Source organism: Phodopus roborovskii, unplaced genomic scaffold (genome assembly GCF_943737965.1).
Source record: "Phodopus roborovskii unplaced genomic scaffold, PHOROB, whole genome shotgun sequence".
Lineage (NCBI taxonomy): Eukaryota > Metazoa > Chordata > Mammalia > Rodentia > Cricetidae > Phodopus > Phodopus roborovskii.
The window spans coordinates 42,372,944-42,394,675 of record NW_026126433.1 but is presented as its reverse complement, the minus strand read 5'-3'; the positions used below and the strand labels follow the sequence as shown (position 1 = coordinate 42,394,675).

General features: G+C 40.6%; 1 protein-coding gene across 1 annotated transcript in view; it reads right to left on the bottom strand.

Annotated features, from left to right (window-relative positions):
* Cd48 (CD48 molecule) overlaps positions 1 to 19,992 on the bottom strand; it is a 30,061-nt gene extending 10,069 nt beyond the window's left edge. The window contains exons 1-2 of the mRNA XM_051186286.1: positions 19,881 to 19,992; positions 513 to 815 (exon numbers count right to left, since the gene is read on the bottom strand). Of these exons, the coding sequence (XP_051042243.1) occupies positions 513 to 815; positions 19,881 to 19,953 (376 nt within the window). The 5' untranslated portion in view covers positions 19,954 to 19,992. The remainder of the gene's footprint in view (positions 1 to 512; positions 816 to 19,880) is intronic.
* Between the last annotated feature and the right edge of the window lie 1,740 nt (positions 19,993 to 21,732).

Genomic DNA, 21,732 nt, shown 5'->3' with positions numbered 1-21,732 from the left:
ACTATTAGGAAATGATAGGAACTGGAAGGAGGGACCCAGTTGAGGAAGTGAGTCACTAGGAACATATGTTTAAAAGGCATATCTTGTCCTTGGCCTTTCATCCTAGTACCTCCCTCCTAGCCTGGGGTGAGCAGCTCTGCTCCATTGCCCACCTCTGCCATGATGCTGTGGGAGCACGGTTCTACAGTGATGGATCCCACTGACTATGAACCATACAACCTCTAAAGTTGCAAGCCCAAATAAACCATACCTTGTCTGAATTCTTTATCTGAGGATTTTGTCTTAGTATGAAAAAAATAATACAATATCTCCTTAAATCTTAGGCTCACTTACTTCAGAAGAGATTTTAAATCTCTACTGGGTTATGGTTACTCACAAAAAGATGTGTCCCTGGGAGAAATGAATTAAGTGTGCCCTGATGTTCTCTTCTCCCTCTCTAGTCAGCACCCCTGACTCCCAGTAGATTGGCAAGGTCCCTGAATAAGCATTTGTCCTTTGCCTCCAAAACTCACCAAATACATCCAGGATTATATTGTACTCTTTCTCAGTTTCATTCAACACTCTCATGTAGTAGTCACCTTTGTCTTCTTTCCGGACATTATAGATATGAAGTGCACCACTTGTATGGTTAAGTTTGACCCTGCCTTTAAATGCAGAATCGAAGATAGTCTCTTTTTTGTTATACGCATATTCTAAAATCTTCTGTTTGGTAGTGTATAGCCAGGTGAGATATTTGTAGGATTCAAGCTGTCCCTTGAAGGCTTGCAGAGTTATGTTGCTGCCCGTTGTAGCAATTTCTCTTGGTACTGAATGATCTGTCAATGAAAGTCAGAATGAGACCCATCCCAGAGAAAGCAGTGCTTCCAATGGACCAGATTTAGCTTAAATTTGTAGAGGAGGAAGAAGTTAGAGCTTGGGAAACAAGGGCAGGGCAGGGTAGAGCAGAATGTATTGATTATAATCACAAATATCTGCTCTCATACAAAAAGAGAAAGGGCACCAGGCTGAGTCTGGCACTTTCTTGTTCTTAGCCTTCACCCTCATAGAGTTTCAAATAAATTTGTTCCAAGTCATCTATCTCCCTCTATGAACCTGTTTCCTGTTTGTTCATTTTTATTCAATAAGCATGTTAGTCATAGACATAAGCATTATTATTACATAATTATACTCAAACAATTTTAATACACAAGTATCAGCTGAACATAAAAACAAATCAACCTTGGCTGGGGGTGTAGCTCAGTTGGTAGAGTGCATTCCTGTTTTCCTAGCCTTCAGGAGACACAGGCAGAAGAGGAATCACAAGGTGAGGGTCCTCCTTGTCTACATAGTTAGCTTAAGGTCAGCTTGGGCCACATGAGACTCTGTCCCCCCAAAATTAACAGTATGATATCTTGTTAGTATAGTAAAGACAAGGACAAGGTGGTGTGGGACCATGCCACTAAATGGAGTATAGAATACGGGGTGGAGGGAAGCTGGGAAAAGCTCTTTGGAGCAATGGCTACTAATGTGAATTAGGAGATGTTTAAAAGATAGTACTTGTTGAGAATAATGTATCAGGTGCTACATGAGGAGGTGGGAATATGCCAGTGAGTCAAACACTTGAGCTAACAGAAAGAAATACATTTTCCTTGCAGGGAAGCAGGTAGGCTGACTGCAGTACTCACCTCCCCCTCTGCTCCTCCAGATTTAATTCCCCGACCTCATCTCCAGATCTGCAGCAGAACACTTACTGAAGAGCTCCCATCCATCCCCAGTGGGTCACACAGATATTCCCATCCAAACCTCCTTGTCCCCACCCATTGCTTTGTCCCAGTCTCCACCTCCAGCAGGAATTCCTTAGGAACCCACAGCCCACCCTGTTTAGAGAAGCAAGTGGACTAACTGCAAGTCTTCACCCTCTCTCCATTCCTCTAAGTCCACCCACCCCCACCCCCCAGTCTCATCCCTGACTCTGTAGCAGAACTTCTGCTGTGTTTTCTCCTCACACTCTGCACCAATTCCCAGGGAACTGAGCAGATCCCCATGGGATACCTTGCTTCCGTCCATTCTGTGGACAACCTCAGTCCCTCCAGCCTACACCCTAATCTAAGTGCCAGCTCTCAGTACCCATAAAACATTTTAACTGTAACCCACTGTGGCCACACCTGTCAAGACACACACACACACACACACACACACACACACACACACACAAATGTCTTACCAGGCAACAGCCACTACACTTTCCTAAAATCCAGAGAGGAAAAGAAACCAAGGAACAAAATACCCACCAACAAGACAAGACCAGATATCAACACCTAGAGCTACAGTCTTCCAAATCTCAGCTGCCTAGCTGCCATTGCAAAAACACAACCAATAATAGTCAGGACAATGTGGCTCCACAGAGCCCAGCAACCATATGACAGCAGACTCTGAATATTCCAACCTAGATGAGGCATAAGGAAGAGACCTTAACCGCCTTTATGAATATGATAGATTTCCTTAAAGAGGAAATGAATGAGCCCCTTAAAGAAATCTATATAACTGTTCAATACCTGAAAGTAGAAATAGAATCAAGTCAAACTGTAGGAAATCAGGAAATGAAAAATTTAGGCGCTTGAACAGGAATGGCAGAGGCGAGCTTTACCAGCAGAATATAAGAGATGGAAGAGAGAATCTGAAAGACATAAGTGGATAATGCATCATTCAAAGAAAATGTTAAATCTAAACTCTCCTTGTACAAAACATCCAGGAAACCTGGTTCACCATGAAAAGACCATTTTTATAAATAATGGGAATGGAGGTAGGAGAAGAAATGTAGGTCAAAGGCACAAAAAATATTTTCAATGAAATCATAGAGGAAAATTTCCCTAACCTAAAGTAGGAGATGCCTATCAAAGTATAAAAAGCACACAGAATACCAAATAGACTGAACCAGAAAAGAAAGCTCCTACTGCACACAATAATCAAAAAACTAAACATACAGAACAAAAAAAATTGTGGTGATATATTATTTATGATTTATTAAATTTGCCTGAGGATTCAGAATAGCAAAGTCAGCCTCAAGCTATAGAGATCAGGTAATGGTGATACACACCTTTAATCCCAGAAGCCAGAAGCTAGGAGGTGATGGTACACACCTTTAATCCTAGGACTCATGATTAAAATATAGACAGATCTCTTTGAGCCCAAGGCCATCCAGATCTACACAGATTGATCCAGTCCTGAAGAGAAACAGCTCACACAAAGACAATCTCAGCACCTGGGATCATTTGCCTTTAATCCCAGCACTAGAGGGGTATAAAAGACAGGAGCAGGGTCTTCAGTAGTCAGTATCAGATATTCATTCTCTAGCCACATTGAGTCTAGGAAGACATTGAAGTCTCAGGATTCTCTAGTCATGATGAGGAGAGACAGCAGTCTGAGGTTTGGTGGAGCCAGGATCTCCTTTCAGTCTGAGGTAGAGTGAGAGCTAGTACCCAGCTGTTTTGCTTTTCTAATCTTCAGCTAAAAGCTTGAACCCCAATATCAATCTCTGGGTCTTTTATTTCTTCATGCTACAAAAGATTATTAAATTCTGCAAGTAACTTATAGACCCAAAATAAACCAGGCAAACTCCAAGTAACTTAAAAAGGCAGATACATTAGAATTACACCTGACTATTCAGAGGAGACTCTAAAAGTTAGAAGTATCTGTACAAAGGTGCTGCAGACTCTAAGAGACCGCAAATGTCATTTCTGACTATATCCAGCAAAACTTTCAATTATTGTACATGGAAAAAATGAGATATTCCACGATAAAAACAAATTTAATCAATATCTGTCTAAAAATCCAGCCCCACAGACGGTACTAGAAGGAAAACTCCAAACTAAAGAGGTCAACTAAATCTAAGAAAACAGAAAAAATAATCCCAGACGAGCAAAGTCAAAAGAAGGGAACCCCATCACACACACCACCACCAATAACAACATCAACCTCAAAATAATAGGAATCAACAAACACTGCTCATTGACATCTGTCAATGGTCTCAATTCCCCAATTAAAAAACACAGACAAACAGAGTGGGTACAAAAACAAGATATATCCTTCTGCTGCATCCAAGATACATACCTGAACATCAAGGATAGGCATTTAGTTAGGGTGAAGAATTAGAGAGAGAAATTCCAAGTAAATGGACCAAAGGAGCAGGCATGTATTGCCATTTTGATATCTAACAAAATAGACTTCAATACAAAACTTATCAGAAGAGATAGGGAAGGACACTCCATACTCATCAAAGGAAAAATCCATCAAGAGAACATCTCAATTCTTAACATCTATGCCCTAAACACAAGGGTACCCACATTTGTAAAGGAAATATTACTATAGCTTAAATTACATGTTAACTCTTACATACTGATACTGAGAGACTTCAGTACCCCAGGCTCACCAATAGACAGGTCATCCAGACAAAAACTGAACAGGGAGATGCCAGAACTAACTGACATAAACCAAATGCACCTAACAGATATTTACATAACATTTTAAACAAGCAGAAAATAATATACCTTTTCCTCTGCACTTCATGGATCTTTCTCTAAAATTCACCACATGATCAGACACAAAGCAAGTCTCAAAAGATACAAGAAAATTAAAATAATTCCTTACATCCTCTCTGATCACCATGGATTAAAGCTGAATATCAACAAATCAGAAACAACAGGAAACTTACAAACTCATGGAACTGAATGATAAATAGACCAAGAAAGAAGTTAAATGACTTTCTAGAATTGAATGAAAATGAATACACCACATACCCAAACTTATGGAGCCCAATGAAGGTGGTTCTAAGAAGCAAGTTTGTAGCACTAAGGGTCTATATGACAAAATTTGAGCAATCTCATACAAGTAACTTAACAGAACACCTAAAAGCTTTAGAACAAAAAGAAGTAACCACACCAAAGATGAGCCAAAGGCAAGAGAAATAATTAACTCAGGGCCCAAATCAATAAAATAGAAACAAAGAGAACAATACAAAAAAAAAAAAAAATCAATGAAGCAAAAAGTTGCTACTTTGAGAAAATCAACAAACCCTCATCTAAATATACTATCAGGCGGAGAGTGACTGTCCAAATAAACCAAATCAGAAACAAAAAAGGGGGACATAACAACAGACATTGAAGAAATCTAGAGAATCATTAAGAATATATTTTTAAAAACCTGTACTCTATGACACTGAAAAATCTAAAATAAATGGATAATTTTCCCAATACACTCCAATTAATGAAGTTAATCAAGATAAAAAAGGAAAAAGAAAGAAATGGGTTGTGACTTTCAAATGTAACTTCTGTATTGTTTGAAAGATTTTGTTAGGTATATGTAGCTGTAGAGAACAAAGGATGATAGAACAATATGAGAAGAACAACGTGAGAGAATAAAGGAAACCATCAAAAAAAAAAAAAAAAGATAATATAAGCAATTTTAAACAAACCTAGTGGCATAGAAGCAGTTGTTAAAAGTCTCACAATCAAAAGAGGCCATGGCCAGATGGTTTTTGCTCAGAATTCTATCAGACTGTCAAGGAAGAGTTAATGCCAATGCTCCTCAAATTATTCCACAAAATAAAAACAGAAAGAATATTCATTTTTTTATGAGCTCATAGTTACTCTGATACTCAAACCACATAAAGATTCAACAAAGAGAGAGAATTACAAATCAATTTCCCTATGCAAACTGAATCCAAGAAACATCATCAACTGTATAAACTAGGCTTCAGTCCAGAGATACAGGGATTGTCAATATACATATATAAATAAATATAATCCATTACATGACCAAACTGAAAGTAAAACCAAATGATCATATCATTAGATGCAGAAAGGCCTTTGAGGCCAGCCTGGTCTACAGATACAGTTTCAGGACAGTCAAGCTTAGGCAGTGAAGGAAACCATTGAAAACATACTCCAGTCCCAGTAGGCAGCAGGACTTGGTTCTGGCTTTAAGGATAGAAGAAAGGGGCTATGGAATATTCCTCCATAACTAAGGGAAGCCACTGAGGTCAGGCATGTTTCAGGGCATTCCTGAATGGAGGTCTACAGAGGCCACTGTGTGAAGCTGTGAAGGTGAAGTCTGGATTGCCTTGGCGAACCCTAGATGTTAGAGATGATAGAGTTGAGGGATATCTGCTGAGGACAGCTGCTAATGGATTGGAAGCAGCCCAAGAAAAAGAAGTGTGTTTCAGGCAATAAAGCTGAAAAGAGTTGGAGATCTGAAGTGTTTTGACATCAGACCTGGAGATTCAGAGTTTTGGAGTTTGCCTGGCTTGTTTTGGGTCTTAATTTCATCCAGTATTTCCTCACTATGCTCCCTTCCCTGTGTTTTGGAATGGTAGTATATATCCTGTGCCCTTATATATTGGAAGTATGTGATCTGAGTTTTTTATTTTTATTTTTACAGGGAATCACAGCTAAGGAATTGCATGAATCTTAGACTTTGAACTTTAGACTTATATTTAAATAAGTTTGAGACTGTTACAGACTATGGGAGTTTTGAAGTTGGACTGCATGCATTTTTGCACTATGATATGGCTACAAGCTTTTGAGGGTCAGGTAGTGAAATGTGGTGGTTTGAAAGAAAATGTTCCCCAAAGGGAGAGGTGTGGCTTTGTTGGAGTGGGTATGGTCTTGTTGGAGGAAGTGTGTCACTATGGAAGCAAGCTTTGAGGTCTCATATATGCTCAGGCCACACGCAGTGGACAGGGACAGGACACTTCCTGTTGCCTTTGGATCAAGAGATAAGGACTCTCAGCTCCAGCATAAATCTGCCTTCATGCTGCCTTGTTTCTCACCATGATGATGATGGACTAAACTTCTGAACTGTAAGTGAGCCACTCCATTAAATGTTTTCATTTATGATAGTTTCCATGGTCGTAGTGTCACTTCACAGCAATAGAAACTTTAACTAAGACATCTTGCTCTATACAAATGACAGACTGAGAAACAGATCAGGAAAGAAACACCTTGCACAATAGCATCAAATAATATAAAGAGTGTTAACTCCAAACAAACAAGTGAAAGACTTGTATGCTAAAACCTCAAGCTACTGAGGAAAGAAATTGAAGAAGATATCAGAAGATGGAAAGTTTTCCCATTCTAATAGATCTGTAGATTATCAGAGTAAAAAATGGCCATCATGCTAGAAACCATCTATAGATAATGTGATCCTCATCAAAATCCCAACACAATTCTTCAAAGATCTTGAAAAGACAAGTCTGAGATTCATATGGAAACTACACACCTGCGTATGCACATGCACACATACACCTGTGTATGTGTGCATGTGTACACACCCCCACCCCATACCCACCCACCCACCCACACACACACACACACCAAACAGGACAGCTAAAAAAAATTCTGAATCAATAAAAGCACTGTGGAAGGTATCACTAATCTTGATTTCAAGTTGTACTACGAAAGCTAAAAACAGTATGGTATTGGCACAAAAATAGACATGTAGCTCAATGGAACTGAACTGTAGACCCAGAAATAAATCCACACACCAATGGTCACCTGTTTTTTTTTTTAATGAACAAACCAGAAACACACATTTGGCTGTGGAGGGGTTGGGGATGGGCAACTTCTACAAATGGTGCTGGTCAAACTGAATGTACACATGTAGAAAAATGAAGTGAGATCCATATTAATCACTCTGCACAAAACTCAAGTCCAAATGGATCAAAGACCTCAACATAAAACCAGATACGCTGAACCTGATAGAAGAGAAAGTGGGGAATAGCTTTGAACACATTGGCAATGATGTTCTGAACAGAACACTGTTAGCGCAGGGACTAAGATCAATAATTGACATATAGAACATCACAAAACCAAGAAGCCTCTGCACTGCAAAGGAAACTGTTATTTGGACAAAGTGGCAGCCTACAGAATGGGAAATTATTTTTACCAACCTCACATTCAATAGAGAACTAATATTCAAAATATGCAAAGAACTCAAGGAACTAGATATAAACAAAGCAGATACTACAATTAAAAAAACAAGGTACCCTAACCCCCAAATGGCCTCCCATTAAGAAGCCTCTGTTACTCTCCCTATCCATCTTGCCTCCAACCTACTTCCTGCACTCAGTCTGCCCAACCTACTCCCTCTAGTTCCCATCCATCCATCTCACCAACCTCTGCCCCCAGTTTACCCAGATCTTTTCTACTTCAGGGAAATCCATGGATCTCCTTTGGGCCCTCCTTGTTATCTAGCCTCTCTGGGGCAATGGACTGTAGGTTGGTTATCTGATACTTTATTCCTAATAACTACCTATGAGTGAGTACATATGTTTTTTTTTGTTTTGTTTTGTTTTTTGTTTGTTTGTTTGTTTTTTGTTTTGTTTTTTTTTCTGTGTCTGGGTTACTTTACTCAGAATGATTTTTGTTAGTTCCATCCATTTGCCTTCAAATTTCATGAGGTCATCATTTTTTTTTTTTTTTTTTTACAGCTGAATATTACTCCATTGTGTAAATGTACCAAAATTTTCTTATCCATTCTTTGGTTGAGGGGCATCTAGGTTATTTCCAGGTTTTGGCTATTACAAATAATGCTGCTATAAACAATAGTTAAGCAAGTGTCCTTGTGGTATGATTTACATCCTTTGGGTATATGCCTAAAATTGGTATAGCTGGGTCTTGAGGTAGATTGATTCCCAATTTTCTAAGAAATCACCATACTGATTTTCAAAGTGACTGTACCAGTTTGTACTCCCACCAGCAGTGGAAGAGTGTTCCCCTTACTCAGCATCCTCTCAACATAAATTGTCAGCGGTGTTTTTGATCTTAGCCATTCTGACAGGTATAAGATGGTATCTGAGTTGTTTTGATTTGCATTTCCCTGATAACTCAGGATGTTGAGCAATTTTTTAAGCGTCTTTGGGCCATTTGAGATTCTCCTGTTGAGAATTCTCTGTTTAGAGCTGTACCTCATTTTAAAAATTGGATTAATTTTTTTATTTTGATATTTAGTTTCTTGAGTTCTTCATATATTTTGGAGATCAGCTTTCTGTCAAACTTGGGGTTGATGAGGATCATTTCTCACTCGGTAGGCAAACCAGATACCAGGAAAACCACAAGGAACCCACAAGGGTGACCCCAACTAAGACTCCTAGCAATGGTGGAGAGGGTGCCTGAATATATATCTGCTGTAAGCAGACTGGTGATACTCTACCCAGTATGATGGAAACAGAGTCAGAGATCTACAGACAAGCACTGCGCTGAGCTCCAAGAGTCTTGTGGAAGAAAGGGAGGAGAGATTGTACCAGCCAGGGGGGTCATGATGGAAGAATCCACAGAGACTGCTGGCCTGGACTCACAGGAACTCATAGATGCTGGACTAACAGTTGGAGAGCCTGAATGGGACCGACCTAGATCCTCTGCATGTGTGTGACACTTGTATAGTTTGGTCTCTTAGTAAGGTGAATAAAAAATCAGCTAAACCTTACTAAGAGACTTCTCCCTGGTGCTTAGCTGGTTATTGATATGCTGGATTATCTGGCCCTGTCTCGATGTAAGCAGAGGAGCTTGGTCCTGGCCTCAACTTGGTATGCCATGCTTTATGCAAGTCCATGGAATTCTCAACATAGGGAACTGAAATGGCTGAGAAACACAGAAATGTTCAACATCCTTAGTCATCCAGAAATGCAAATCGAAACTGCTTTGACGGTTTATCTTACACCTATCAGAATGGCTAAGATCAATAACACAGGTGATAGCTCATGCTGTCAAGGATATGGAATAAAGGGAACACTCATTCATTGCTGGTGGGAGTACAAATTTGCACAGCCACTATGGAAATCAGTATCCTCAAGAAGATGGGAATGAATCTACCTTAAGATCCACTACACCACTTGTTGTAGTTTGAATGTAACTGGCCCCCATAATCTCATAGGGAATGGCACGAGGAGGTGTGGCATTACTGGAGGGGGTATGGCCTTGTTAGAGGAAGTATGCCATTGTGGGTGTGGGCTTTGAAGTTTCTTATGCTTGGATACCGCCCAGTGTCTTAGTCAACTTCTTGTTGTTTGCAAGATGTAGGACTGTCAGCTGCTCCTCCAGCACTATGTCAGCCTGCATGTCCCCATGCTCCCCACCTTGATAATAACAGACTGAACCTCTGAAACTATAAGTAAGCTACCTCAATTAAATGTTTTCATTTATAAGAGTTGCCATGGTTATTGTGTTTCTTCATAGCAATAAAAACCCTAAGACACTACTACTGGGCATATATCTAAAGGATGCTTCATCCTTCTACAGAGACACTTGCTCAACCATGTTTATTTCTGCTCTATTCATAATAACCAGAAGTTGGAAACCCCATAGATATCATGTCCTTCAACAGAAGAATGGATTTTTTAATGTAGTACATTTATACAATGAAGTATTATATGTTTAAAAAATGATATCATGAACTTTGCAGATAAATGGATGGAAGTAGAAACAAAATCATCCTGAGGGAGGTAACTCAGACACAGAAAGACAAATATGGTATGTAATTTAATTATATTGGTTGTTAAATCAATGATAACCAAACTACAATTCATAGAGCTACAGAGGTCAGGAGCAAGAACAAGGGGGTACAGATAGGTCTCCACAGGAAAGGGAAACAGGATCGATAGTTATGGATGGATGGTGTGGCCAGTACAGGAGGACCAAGTAAGGACGCAGAGGGGAAAAGGTCAAAAGGGAGAGCATCTGGGGAGAAACACCTAAAATTAAGGGCAATTTGAGGGGTTTTATGGAAGCCTAATAAAGTAGAACCGTCCTAATATATATATATACATGTATGAAACTGATCTAGATGAAATCACCAAATAATGGGAGAGACAGAGTTCTAACTGGTCATATTTTGTCACTAAATGAAGCTTCCAGTACCAGGCTTGGGTTACATTGAATTGAGTTGTCAAATCATGGGATTCCCAAAAACCTCAGACTGTTGTCAAGACTATGAGCTGCTTTCCACAAACTGACAGCAAGGCTCCATTGTTGAAAACAATACCTACATAACTCATTGAACATAGAGAAATCAAGCTTGTGCGTACATAAAGCCTTCACCCCTGTGTGCTAACATCTTTGGTATAAGAATGTACTCTGCACTCTACCAAAAGAGAAGAGTAAACACCAATATGGCCACAAACCCTCGATCTACAATGGTACCCTTCCTACAAGATGTGCTAGAGCACTGGTAGTACAGATCTTGAGGGAGTAACCAACCAATGTTTGATTTGACTAAAGGCCCACTCCATGAGATGGAACCCATGCCTGACATTCTTTGGGTAATCAAGAACCAGAGATCAGGTAGCACAGGGACTTTGGGTAAAACCAAATACTACTACTGTTCTAAAAAGAAAACAAAAAACAAAAACCTTTATCAATAAAGTGACTTTTAATGATGTTGTGTTATACCCCTAGATCAGTGCCTTAATTCAGTCATCATCAGATCATCAGAGAAGCTTCCTCCTGCAACAGATGGGAACAAATACAGAGACCCACAGCCAGACAGAGTGAGAACCTTGGAATACTCAGCCCTAAATGGGATGTCTTTAGCAAATCCTTCTGCTCAGTGCTCAGGGAACTCCATGGAAGAGGAGTCAGGATAAGAGCCAGAAGGGATGAAGGATATCAAGAAAACAAGGTCCTTTAAATCAACACGATCAAAGCTCACATGAACTCAGAGAGGATGAGGCAGCATGCACAGGGCCTTCATGGGTCTGAGTCCAAGTCATATATATATATATATATACATACATACATATACATATACATATACATACACACACACACACACACACACACACACACACACACACATATATATATATATATATATATATTCCAGTTTAGTGTTTTTGTGTTTTTATGAGATTCCTAAGTGTGTCTCTTGTATGCTTTCTTGAACCCTTTTCCTTCTATTTTTTTGTCTTGTCCAATTCAATGTGATAGGTTTTTAAAAATCGTATTATATTTTGTTTTGTTGTATTTTATTACTATCCCTTAGAAGCCTGTTTGCTTCCTAACAAAAGACTGAAAGTGAGTGCATCTAGTTGTGAGGGGTGATGGAGAGGAACTAGGAATAATGGAGGGGAAACCATAATTAGGATATGTTAAATGAGAAAAAAATAAATTTTTAATAAAAGGAAAAATTAATGAAATACAATAACTGAATATAGTATGGAACATATTGGGCAGTGGTGATCGCTATGAAAAAAAAAAACAGAAAGCAGGTCAGGGAGATGTCATCATAAGGTGATGAGTTTGTTGCTTCTGAGCAAAGGCTTCAAGGAGAGAAGAAACCTAACAGATATCTCCTGTAACAGAAACCCAGGTAGAGGAAGGTCTACAGCAAAGGCCCTGTGGTAGGGAGTGTGCCTGCTATATTTAACTAACACAGAAAAGATCACAGTGATGGTGTGGAGTGAAGAAGAGGGATGGGTGAAGAAAGGCAATAGCAAAAGGGTTAAAGATAATCAGTTAATGATGGGGGATGTACTTCTGTATATATATTTCTTATATTGGTTGATAAATAAAACACTGTTTAGCCAATAGCCAGTAGAGGCAGGAACATAAGTAGAACTAGGAGACAAGGAGAATTTTGGGAAAGGTAGGAAGAGAGGGGCTCAGGAAGAGATGTGATGTAGCCAGCAAAGTAATAACAGGTCTGGTCATTGTCCAGTAAGTCAAGACTATGTGGAAACACATAGATTTATAGAAATGGGTTAATAATTAAGACAGAGCTAACCAATAAAAAGTCATAGTCACTGGCCAACAGTTTTATAATTAATATAAGTTTTCGTGTGTTTATTTGGGACTGAAGCAGCTGTGGGACATGGTGGGACAAGAAAATGACAGCAATTAGTTAAGGTTTGTGGTTGTGGTTGTGGTTGTAGTGATGTTTTACTTTTGCTATTAAAAAAAAAAAATCCAACCAGGTACAGTGAAGTATAATCCCAGAACTATGGAGCCTGAGGCAGGAAGATCATGTGTCTTGGGCCAGGCTGGCTATATGGTGAATTTTAAACTATCCTAATCTACATAGCAAGAGCTTCTCAAAAGAAAAACAGAGAATTGATTATATTAATAATTAAATAAAAAATTAAATTATTTTTTTAAATGCCCTATAAAATGGCTTATATTAACATGGGTACTTACATTTTTTTTTGAAAAGCAAATAACCAGAAAGTAAGAAAGAACAGATAGTTTTAATAAAGTATTATCTGAGAAAGTTTGGTTTCAAGGCTGAACTACGATAAAGTGATGTCACTGAAGCTTTGGAGTCCTCATGGTAGTTATTTTTATGTTGCTGTGGTGAAACACCATAACCAAAAGCAACTGGGGAAAGAAAGTTTAGCTTACAACTCTGAGTTCACACTCTGTCACTGAGGGAAGTCAGGACAGGAACTCAATGCACGAAACTGGAGGCTGGAACTGAAGCCGAGACCATGGAGGATTGATACTTACCAACTTTCTCAGCCTGCTTTCTTATACACCCCTGGTTCACCTGCCCAGGGATGGCACTGTTCCCAATGGCTTGGACCACCCACAACAATCATCAATTAAGAAATGGCCTACACATGAAGGCCTTTCCTCAGTTGAGGTTCCTTTTCCTGGATAACTAGCTAATGTCACCTGACAAAAACCTGGCCAGGGCAATTGATTATGTCTTTGTAGGTACCCTAGCAGTGTCTTTTTGTGCCAACAGGTTTCATTAAATAGCAAATTAAACACATGCAATGGGGCTACGGCTTGTCTTCAATACAACAGCACAGCCTATTTACCACTTCCATGTTGGATGATTTCAAATTCGTGGGCATTTTTGAATCTTCCTAAGAGGAACTAGAATTGGGGGATGTTTAGCTTGAGATCAAAATGATATAATTACATGGTTCATAGACTCTTCCGTGTAAGGTATTGCCACCCACACAGGCAAATAAATGATGTCCTGGAATGTCCCCTCTGCCTACTGTGACATCTCACCTGCTGTGTCCCTACCACATAGCAAGAGGCAAGCATCTACCACCATCAACTACCGGTTATCAAAATTACATCTATGGCCACAGACCTTTCAGAATTCATTCGACCCTTCATTTCAGGATTCATTCATCCATTCGACCTACCTATCCATTCAACAAATGTTTGTTGAGAACTTACCTGTTAGGTAGTACCAAGCAGGCCCTAAAATGGCAGTGCTACTGATGAGGTCTTAAGATGATAGCCAGGGCCCAACCCTGGTGAACAGAAGACCCCTTACCCGATAAACTGAAACCTAAACTCAGCATGCCTTGGACACCTTGTGATATCAGTATCTGTTTGTTAGGAAAGCTACAATTTTCCTTCTCTGTCCCTAATGGCAAACTACTATAAGCAAAGTGCACCTAGTTAAGTCAAACAGCCTGTGTTTCCTAGAGACTCCCACCCTGCTGCCTGTCAGATAAAATCTATTTGTTTTCCCACCCAACTACTGATCTCTACTCTCTGAGACAATTGTCTCACTCTAAACTTTTTCTACCCATGGAGTAGTCTAGTTTGGTGATTTCACTGCACTTACTTACACTGACTGCCCTGTCTTTTTACATACGCAGACATACCCAGACACTTGTTTCCAAGTTGCGTCTGGTTGGTCCAGTCCACATTTTACCATGTCTCCCAGAATCATTTCAGTCTAAACAACAGATACTATACAACCATATGGCCTGATATCTCTGGGCTTTGATAACAACAATTCATTCAGGTGCCTGGCTAGTAGAGCACATAGCATAATAGAATATTCCCACTGGGCTTTTTGTTTTAGCTGTTTTTAGATGAAGTGTCATGTAACTTAGGCTGACATCAAACTTACTTTGTAGTCGAAGATGACCTTAAATAACAGATTCTCCTGCCTTAGCATCCCAAAAGCTGGGATAGCAACGATGTGTCACCATGTCCAAGAGTTTAAGTCTTTAGATATGCATTCCACATTTACTTTCATTCTTATTTCCATGTGATTTTAATATGGGACCTTGGTCAGTGATTTACTATTGATACTTTGGTATTTAGGGCTAACAATAAACTTTTTTGGTAAAGGAGAAGTCTGTTCTATGATTCTAAGAATCTAAGTAACTCTAGCCTCAGCCTACCAGCACACCTATAGCACTTCCTTATTGGAGATAACCAAAAGCATCTCAGACCTTGGGACAAAAGTCCCCCAGCCTCATCCATGAGGAACTAACTTAGTCATCCAGGATAGCCTCTCTGAAAAGTTTCAGATGTACACTCAGGAGATGGAAAAGCTCATGATATGATGATAGAGGAGAACGAACCCCTGGCCCTTCTCCCAAGGGAGAGTAGTGAGAAGTGGTAATGAACAGGATGTTGCATCTTCCCTCTCAACCATCTGCATGTAACAATTCTAAAAAGGCTGACCTAATCACTGGGTATGGCTGCTTGAAAAAAATAAGGAAGTGGTCTGTTGGTGGTTAAAGCCTTGCTATATCTTCTCAATGGGTGGTGGTTATTTTTTAGAAGATAGATGAGACAAAAATAAAGGGACTTATGACTATAGGTTTTATGACAAAACAGTTGGTAGTGTGTCTAAATACTGAAGACAAAGTAACAGTATGTTCCTGAAGTTTATAATAGGAATTTAAATAACCCTGCCTCTGTTTATCTGTGTTACCTGCCTGTTAGAAAAGCATAATTATTACATCTGTTGTGATAGCATGTGACTGTATCCCAGCACTTGAAAGTTTTGACTCAATAGACTCATGAATTCAAGGCCATCTTATGCTATATGCTGAGCCCCTTGAATCACACACACACACACACACACACACACACACACACACACACACACACGGAGTGGGGGTGGGGGAACCTCATAATCTCATATGCAGGCATTATTCCAGAAAGAGAAAAATGTTCTAAAGAAGTTTTGATTACTAAAATCACAAATCTTGTATTTTTAGTAAAATTCTTAAAGAAAAGATGGAGATGAGTCTTGAAGGCATGGTGTGGTGTCACCTGGAACACTCTGATAAGGCCAAATATTTAAGAAGCCTATGTATACCCATTTAGGAACTAATTTGGCAATAGATATCAAGACCCTAGATCTAGGTCTTGCTGACAATACTCAGGGAGATCTTTCTAAGACAGGGAAAATGAGGTTAGTAGGTTATTTGACATGGAATTCCGAATGTAAAATAGGAGGAGCAGAAATCAGCCATCCTTCAAGACATTCCAATGTGAGTGGGAAGGAAGATAGAGCATGTGAAGGGACATAGAGGGTGAAGAGAGGTTTCTGTTTTGTTTGCTTGATTTAGGGACTGAAATGACTTAAATTAGTGTATAAGTCAAGGTTCTTTAGAATCACAGAATTGATAGAATGACTTAGTAGATAAGGGATTTATTAGAGTGCCTCACAGGTTGTGGCCCAGCTAGTCCAATATTGGCTGTCTCCTGATAGAGTTCAAGAACCCTATGAATTCCTCAGCTGATCATCAGTTTACAAGAGAACCTTGGAAAAGTAGGCTCCGAGACAGTGCCAGCAAGAGTAAAGACTGGCAGGCAAAGAGCAAAGGCTTCCTCCATCCTTGTCCTTTATATAGGGTGCCATGCGAAGGTAGAAGTCAAATTTAGGGTGGTTCTTCCTAACACTACTGATGCAATTAACTGACAATAGCACCCAGCATTCAAAGATGGCAGAGGCAAAGGAGATAAGCACAGACTAGGCAAGGGCAGGAGGTGACTGCAAGGTGTTGTATGAACTTGGTGCTCAGAATCAGGGTGCTCTCATTTGCCACAGCAGGTATTGAGGAGTTTCACATAAAATGGTGAAATAAGCATAACTATTTTAGAAAATTTACACCAACAGCAGAGAACAGACCAAAAAGAGCAGTTAGAATTGGTGAGTGCTACCATTGGTCAACACCAGAAAGTGGTCCTTTGGTCCAAGATGAAAGACAATGGCAGTAGATGGACTAGCACACATATGGTGAGAGGCAAGGGAAAGAAAAGAACCGAGGATAACTACTAGAGTTCTAGCTTAGAAACTGAACAAATGGACATACTATTAATTGAGGCAGATAACAACAAAAGAGCGGAAAAGTTGGGACAGAAACTATGGAAGGGCTTTTGTTTTTATTTTTTTTTTTATTTTGTTTGTTTAAGACAGGACCTTTCTTATGTAGCCCTGGACATCCTGGAACTTGTTATATGGATCAAGCAGGCCTGGAACTCACAAAGGTCTACCAGTTGGAGCTGAGGATGTAGCTCGGTGACATATTAGACATATCAGAGGCCCTAACTCCCAAATTTTCATTTTTAACACTCCTCCCATCAGTAGATACACTTCTGGTCCCTTCCCCTTGAGGCCAGGTATGCTGATCTGAATCTATAATCTCAGCAGTTAGGAAGTAGAGGCATAAGATTGGGAGTTCAAGGTTGTTCTCAGCTACACAGCAAGCGTGAGGCCAGCTTGGGTTACAAGGGACCCTCTAGTGCTGATAATGTCCCCTCCTCTTGAAGCTGTAGAAGCCTTCATGACTGCCTTAGTGAACAGAATTCTGAGGTGTGGTTCACTCACAAAGCTAGGTGAGAAATAATAGACACTACTGACTGGTTTGTCTTAACTGACTGTAGGAGGCACTACAGTTAGACACTGACTGTGTGGATGAAAGTGCTTTTCAAATAAGTCTAGGCTCCACCATGGTCCTGCTGCAAGTCGGAAGGATTCCATAAATGAAAAGTAACCTAGTGAAACCCACCTCCAGCTCATGAGTGAAATTAGTTGTAGCTATTATTTTTGGCACTGATGCTTTGAAAAAAAAAAAAAAGTCAGAACAAAAATGGTGAGTCAAATTTTGAACACATGTTTGGAAAGTCTAGAGTAGATGCTTTAAGAAAAGAAGAACAGATATTCAGATCTGAGGCACAGGCAAGAGCTTGGGATCTGAGAGTTCATTTATACAGATCCCCTACTCCCATATGAAGCATGTGTGTCCTCAGTGCATCTTCACATTTTAAAATTTCATTAGAAGTTCCTCAGAGACATAGAAAATATGACACCATGCCCATTTTAGAACTGAGATATTTAAAAAGCCCTAAAGACGGGGCCCAGACAAAAAACAGTTCTTCTGGTTCCCAGTATAATGCCATTTCCAGTGCACCCTTCTACCTGTAGGGAGAGAGCAAAATGACCCTGTTGGAACCATATATGGAATGCATTCCATCTTGCCATGAGTGCAGGGAGCTCAGAGCATTTCTATTGCCGCTAGCTAAGACATTTAGTTTACTGGCTACAGGATGCCTGTGCCTTGGTGGTGAATGGCTCTTATCTAAATAACAATAGGCTTGGGCCCAGACTGCTTGGCACCCTGAAGACAGATAATACACGCACAGTTGTGGAGTGCCTTCCTGATTAGGAAAAGTAGTTGCTGTTTGCCCTTTATACATAATAATAGGAGTCTTCTGCGATTGGCCCCTCCTATGGTTGATTACTTAAATTTGGAGATATGAAATAAATGGGGAATTCAGTATAGACTGAATCTGCTCTCCTGACGACTATCCTGTGTTTCCCTCTTTTATTCTATTAGTTAGCCTTTCCCTCATCCACACTCCCTGACTCAGGAATGGCCCCGGGGTCTCTCAGCTGGTTCTGATTACAGCCCCACAGAGACATCCTGTCCAAGAGCAGAGGACACTGGTAAATCATCTCCTTGAAATGGACAGCTGAGGGAAGAGATGTAAAGAGTGTGTCTCAACTTTACTCTGAAGACAAAGATTATAAAAGAGAAGGAACTCGTGAAGAGGGAAAGAGGGTTAGAGGGAGGGAGGGAGAGGGAACTGGGATTGACACGTAAAATAATAATAATAAAGAGAGAGAAGGAACTCAAACACTCATGAAGTTATGGACATGTAGACCAAATGAAAGTTTTTGAAGTTATTCATTCATCTGTTTAACGGTTAATTACTGAGTATATGCTGTGCTCCAAGCTCTGTGTCTGAGAAGCAGGATGCTGACTCAAGAAGATAGAAACAAGCAAGTCATAAGCTACCGTCTGCACCCCATGGTTTTTAGGAGGAAGATACATGAAAATAGAAGCCAGTAGTGAAGGCAGGATGAGTTTAGGGCACACAGAATTCTAGTCAGAAAGGCCCAGAGTTAAGATGGATGCTCCTTTGGAGACAAACAACCAAGTTAAGTTCAGCCACCTTGGTCTCAACAGTTGACCAACATATCCTGTCAGTTCTGCTGTTAGCAGCAATAATTCTGTGCTATGAGCTAAAGCAGCCCAAGGTGGTCAGTATAGTTACAAAGGGCCCTGAAGAGAGTGCATCTGTAGACCTGAAACCAGTCTGTGCCAAGAATGCCAGACAGAGAAGCCTGGTGTGAGTATCACAGTCTCAATGCTCCCTCCATAACTCCTTGTTCACTTTATGCCTTTTCACCCACAGTGCTGACATTTGTATCTGTTTCTGACAGAGTAATTTACCTTTTATTTTAACTCAGGGCAGGACCCCTAACAGGACACATTGCTTCTGAACATAAAACATAGCAACCAAACAATGGGGCACCACTCAGCGGAGAGCTTCTCTTACTTAAAAATAAGTTTCTGTAATTTCACAGACCAGCAACCACGAGTTACAGCACAGGGGACCTACTTCCCCATCTCACTTGGACCTGTTTCTCATGTCCCCTCGTGAAAAGAAATGGGGCCTGATTTTCCAAAGTTAAAGAATGCTCCCCAGCCTTTCCACAGCCCTGCTACCAGCATAGAAGAACCCTGCCCAAGAGCCCACCCATTTCTAGGGTTGAGCTACAACCCATCTCCCCTTTCCCAGCTGGCCATGCCATCAGTACACAACCACAAGCAGACACTTGGTGGAAACTACCTGGAAGTCCCATTGTCAGAAGCAGGAGGAGTAACAGATCCAGACACCATTCCCGTTTTCTGAAGTCGTACATGCTACTTTGCAATGCTTGCCAGGAGCACTGGAGATAGCTGGGGGGGAAGGCAGGGACTTCCTTTCCTTCATAGAGGGACAAAAACCAGAAACAGGAAGTCACTAGAGTAACGTGGTGGGAGGATCTTTTTCTCCCCTAGCTGTTAATGTTATCAAAACAAGAGTACTAATAACCGCTTTGAGGAAAGGAGTTCTGGCCATCAGCTTCAGGCTTGCTCAAGGTGCTTTGGGGGTCCATGCAGGGCCCTACACCATACCTTAGTCCCATTTCTCCTGCCTGTCAGCCAGTCTTCTCACATAGTAAATCCATGTTGTGAAAGTTCAAATTCCCCCTCCCACTTAATATCATCAGGACAGATTCCTTAGCTTGAAAGGATGGGTTTCTCCTCACCCTTGTTCATCTCAGGCATTTTGAACCCATTTCTCATTCTAATTTCTTAAGTCTAAATGAACTATTTTCTTTACCCAAGACACCCTGGGAGTCTCAGGAGGTGAGTCATATTCTCTGAGATAGCATATCTGTAATCATTTCAGAAGTAAATGATATTTCTAATTATCAGAATGAAGGTGAACAATAAGATGATTTCTCTTCATCTTATTGAAAGACCCCCAGAGACCCCAAGAGTTTGGAGCCTGTCAGGCGGAAGGCCCTTGCCCCCAAGAGACGAGACCAGACCACTGGATGCAAGTGCAAGAGGTTGTTTATTGTTTACACAGGTACCTGTGGACGCTTCAGTCTTTCGGGGGACTGAGCATGCTGAGGTTAAAACTCAGGCAGTTTATATAGGGTTGGGGTGGCAAGAAGCAGGCTTACAGAAGCAGAAGCATGGTTACAGGGATTTCATTGTTTCATCTAAATGTAGCAGTTGTAGTTAACCAAGGACAGTTGGTTATTCGGGTTGGGCACAAAGAATACAGAGAATTCAGTTATGACTATCTCAGCATACTGGACACTGTCCTGCTGACCTTGCTTTGGTCCAAGCTGCAGACCACAGATATCTGGTTTGTGTTGGATGAGAGCAGCACCTGGTTCCCTCCTGTACTTTTCTCATAACTTGACCTTGGCAAATTAGCAAGAGCAATTTAAACAGGCAATAAGCATAGTGCGGGTCTTTCATTCCCCCTTTTTTCTATAAAATGAATAAAACCCTTTATTCATGGTTTTTCAGTTTTCATTTGTTTTAATTGCTGGTACTGCTGGGTCAAAACTAGGGCCTGAACAACTGACGTGTGTGTGTGTGTGTGTGTGTGTGTGTGTGTGTGTGTGTGTGTGTGTGTGTGTGTTTGAACAGTACCAGTCTATTTAAAATGCATCCAGGCAGCAATCCTGTCTACTTTCAGGGCGATGGGAGTTGTCAGGAGCACAGTGTAGGGGCCCTTCCAGCGGGGCTCTAAGTTCTTAGTCTGATGTCTCTGAACCCAGACGGAATCACCAATCTGGAAAGAGTGGGGCTGACAAGAGGTTATTTGTTCCTCCCGGGATGCGGCCGCCAGAGGTTTCCAGACCTCTTCTTGGACTATCTGTAAGGCTCATAGATGCACCTGTATGGAAGGGGTGTTTGCAAAATCAGAAATGTCAGCATCAAAGAATGATACAGCTGGCGGTGGACTGTCATATAGGACTTCAAAGGGAGTTAGGCCATGAGGGCCTGGAGTGTTTCTGGCCCAATAGAGGGCCAGAGGTAGGAATTGTACCCAGTCCTTAAAGCCAGTTTCAAGCGTTAATTTGGATAAAGCCTCCTTAATGGTTTTATTTATTTTTTCTACCTGTCCTGAACTC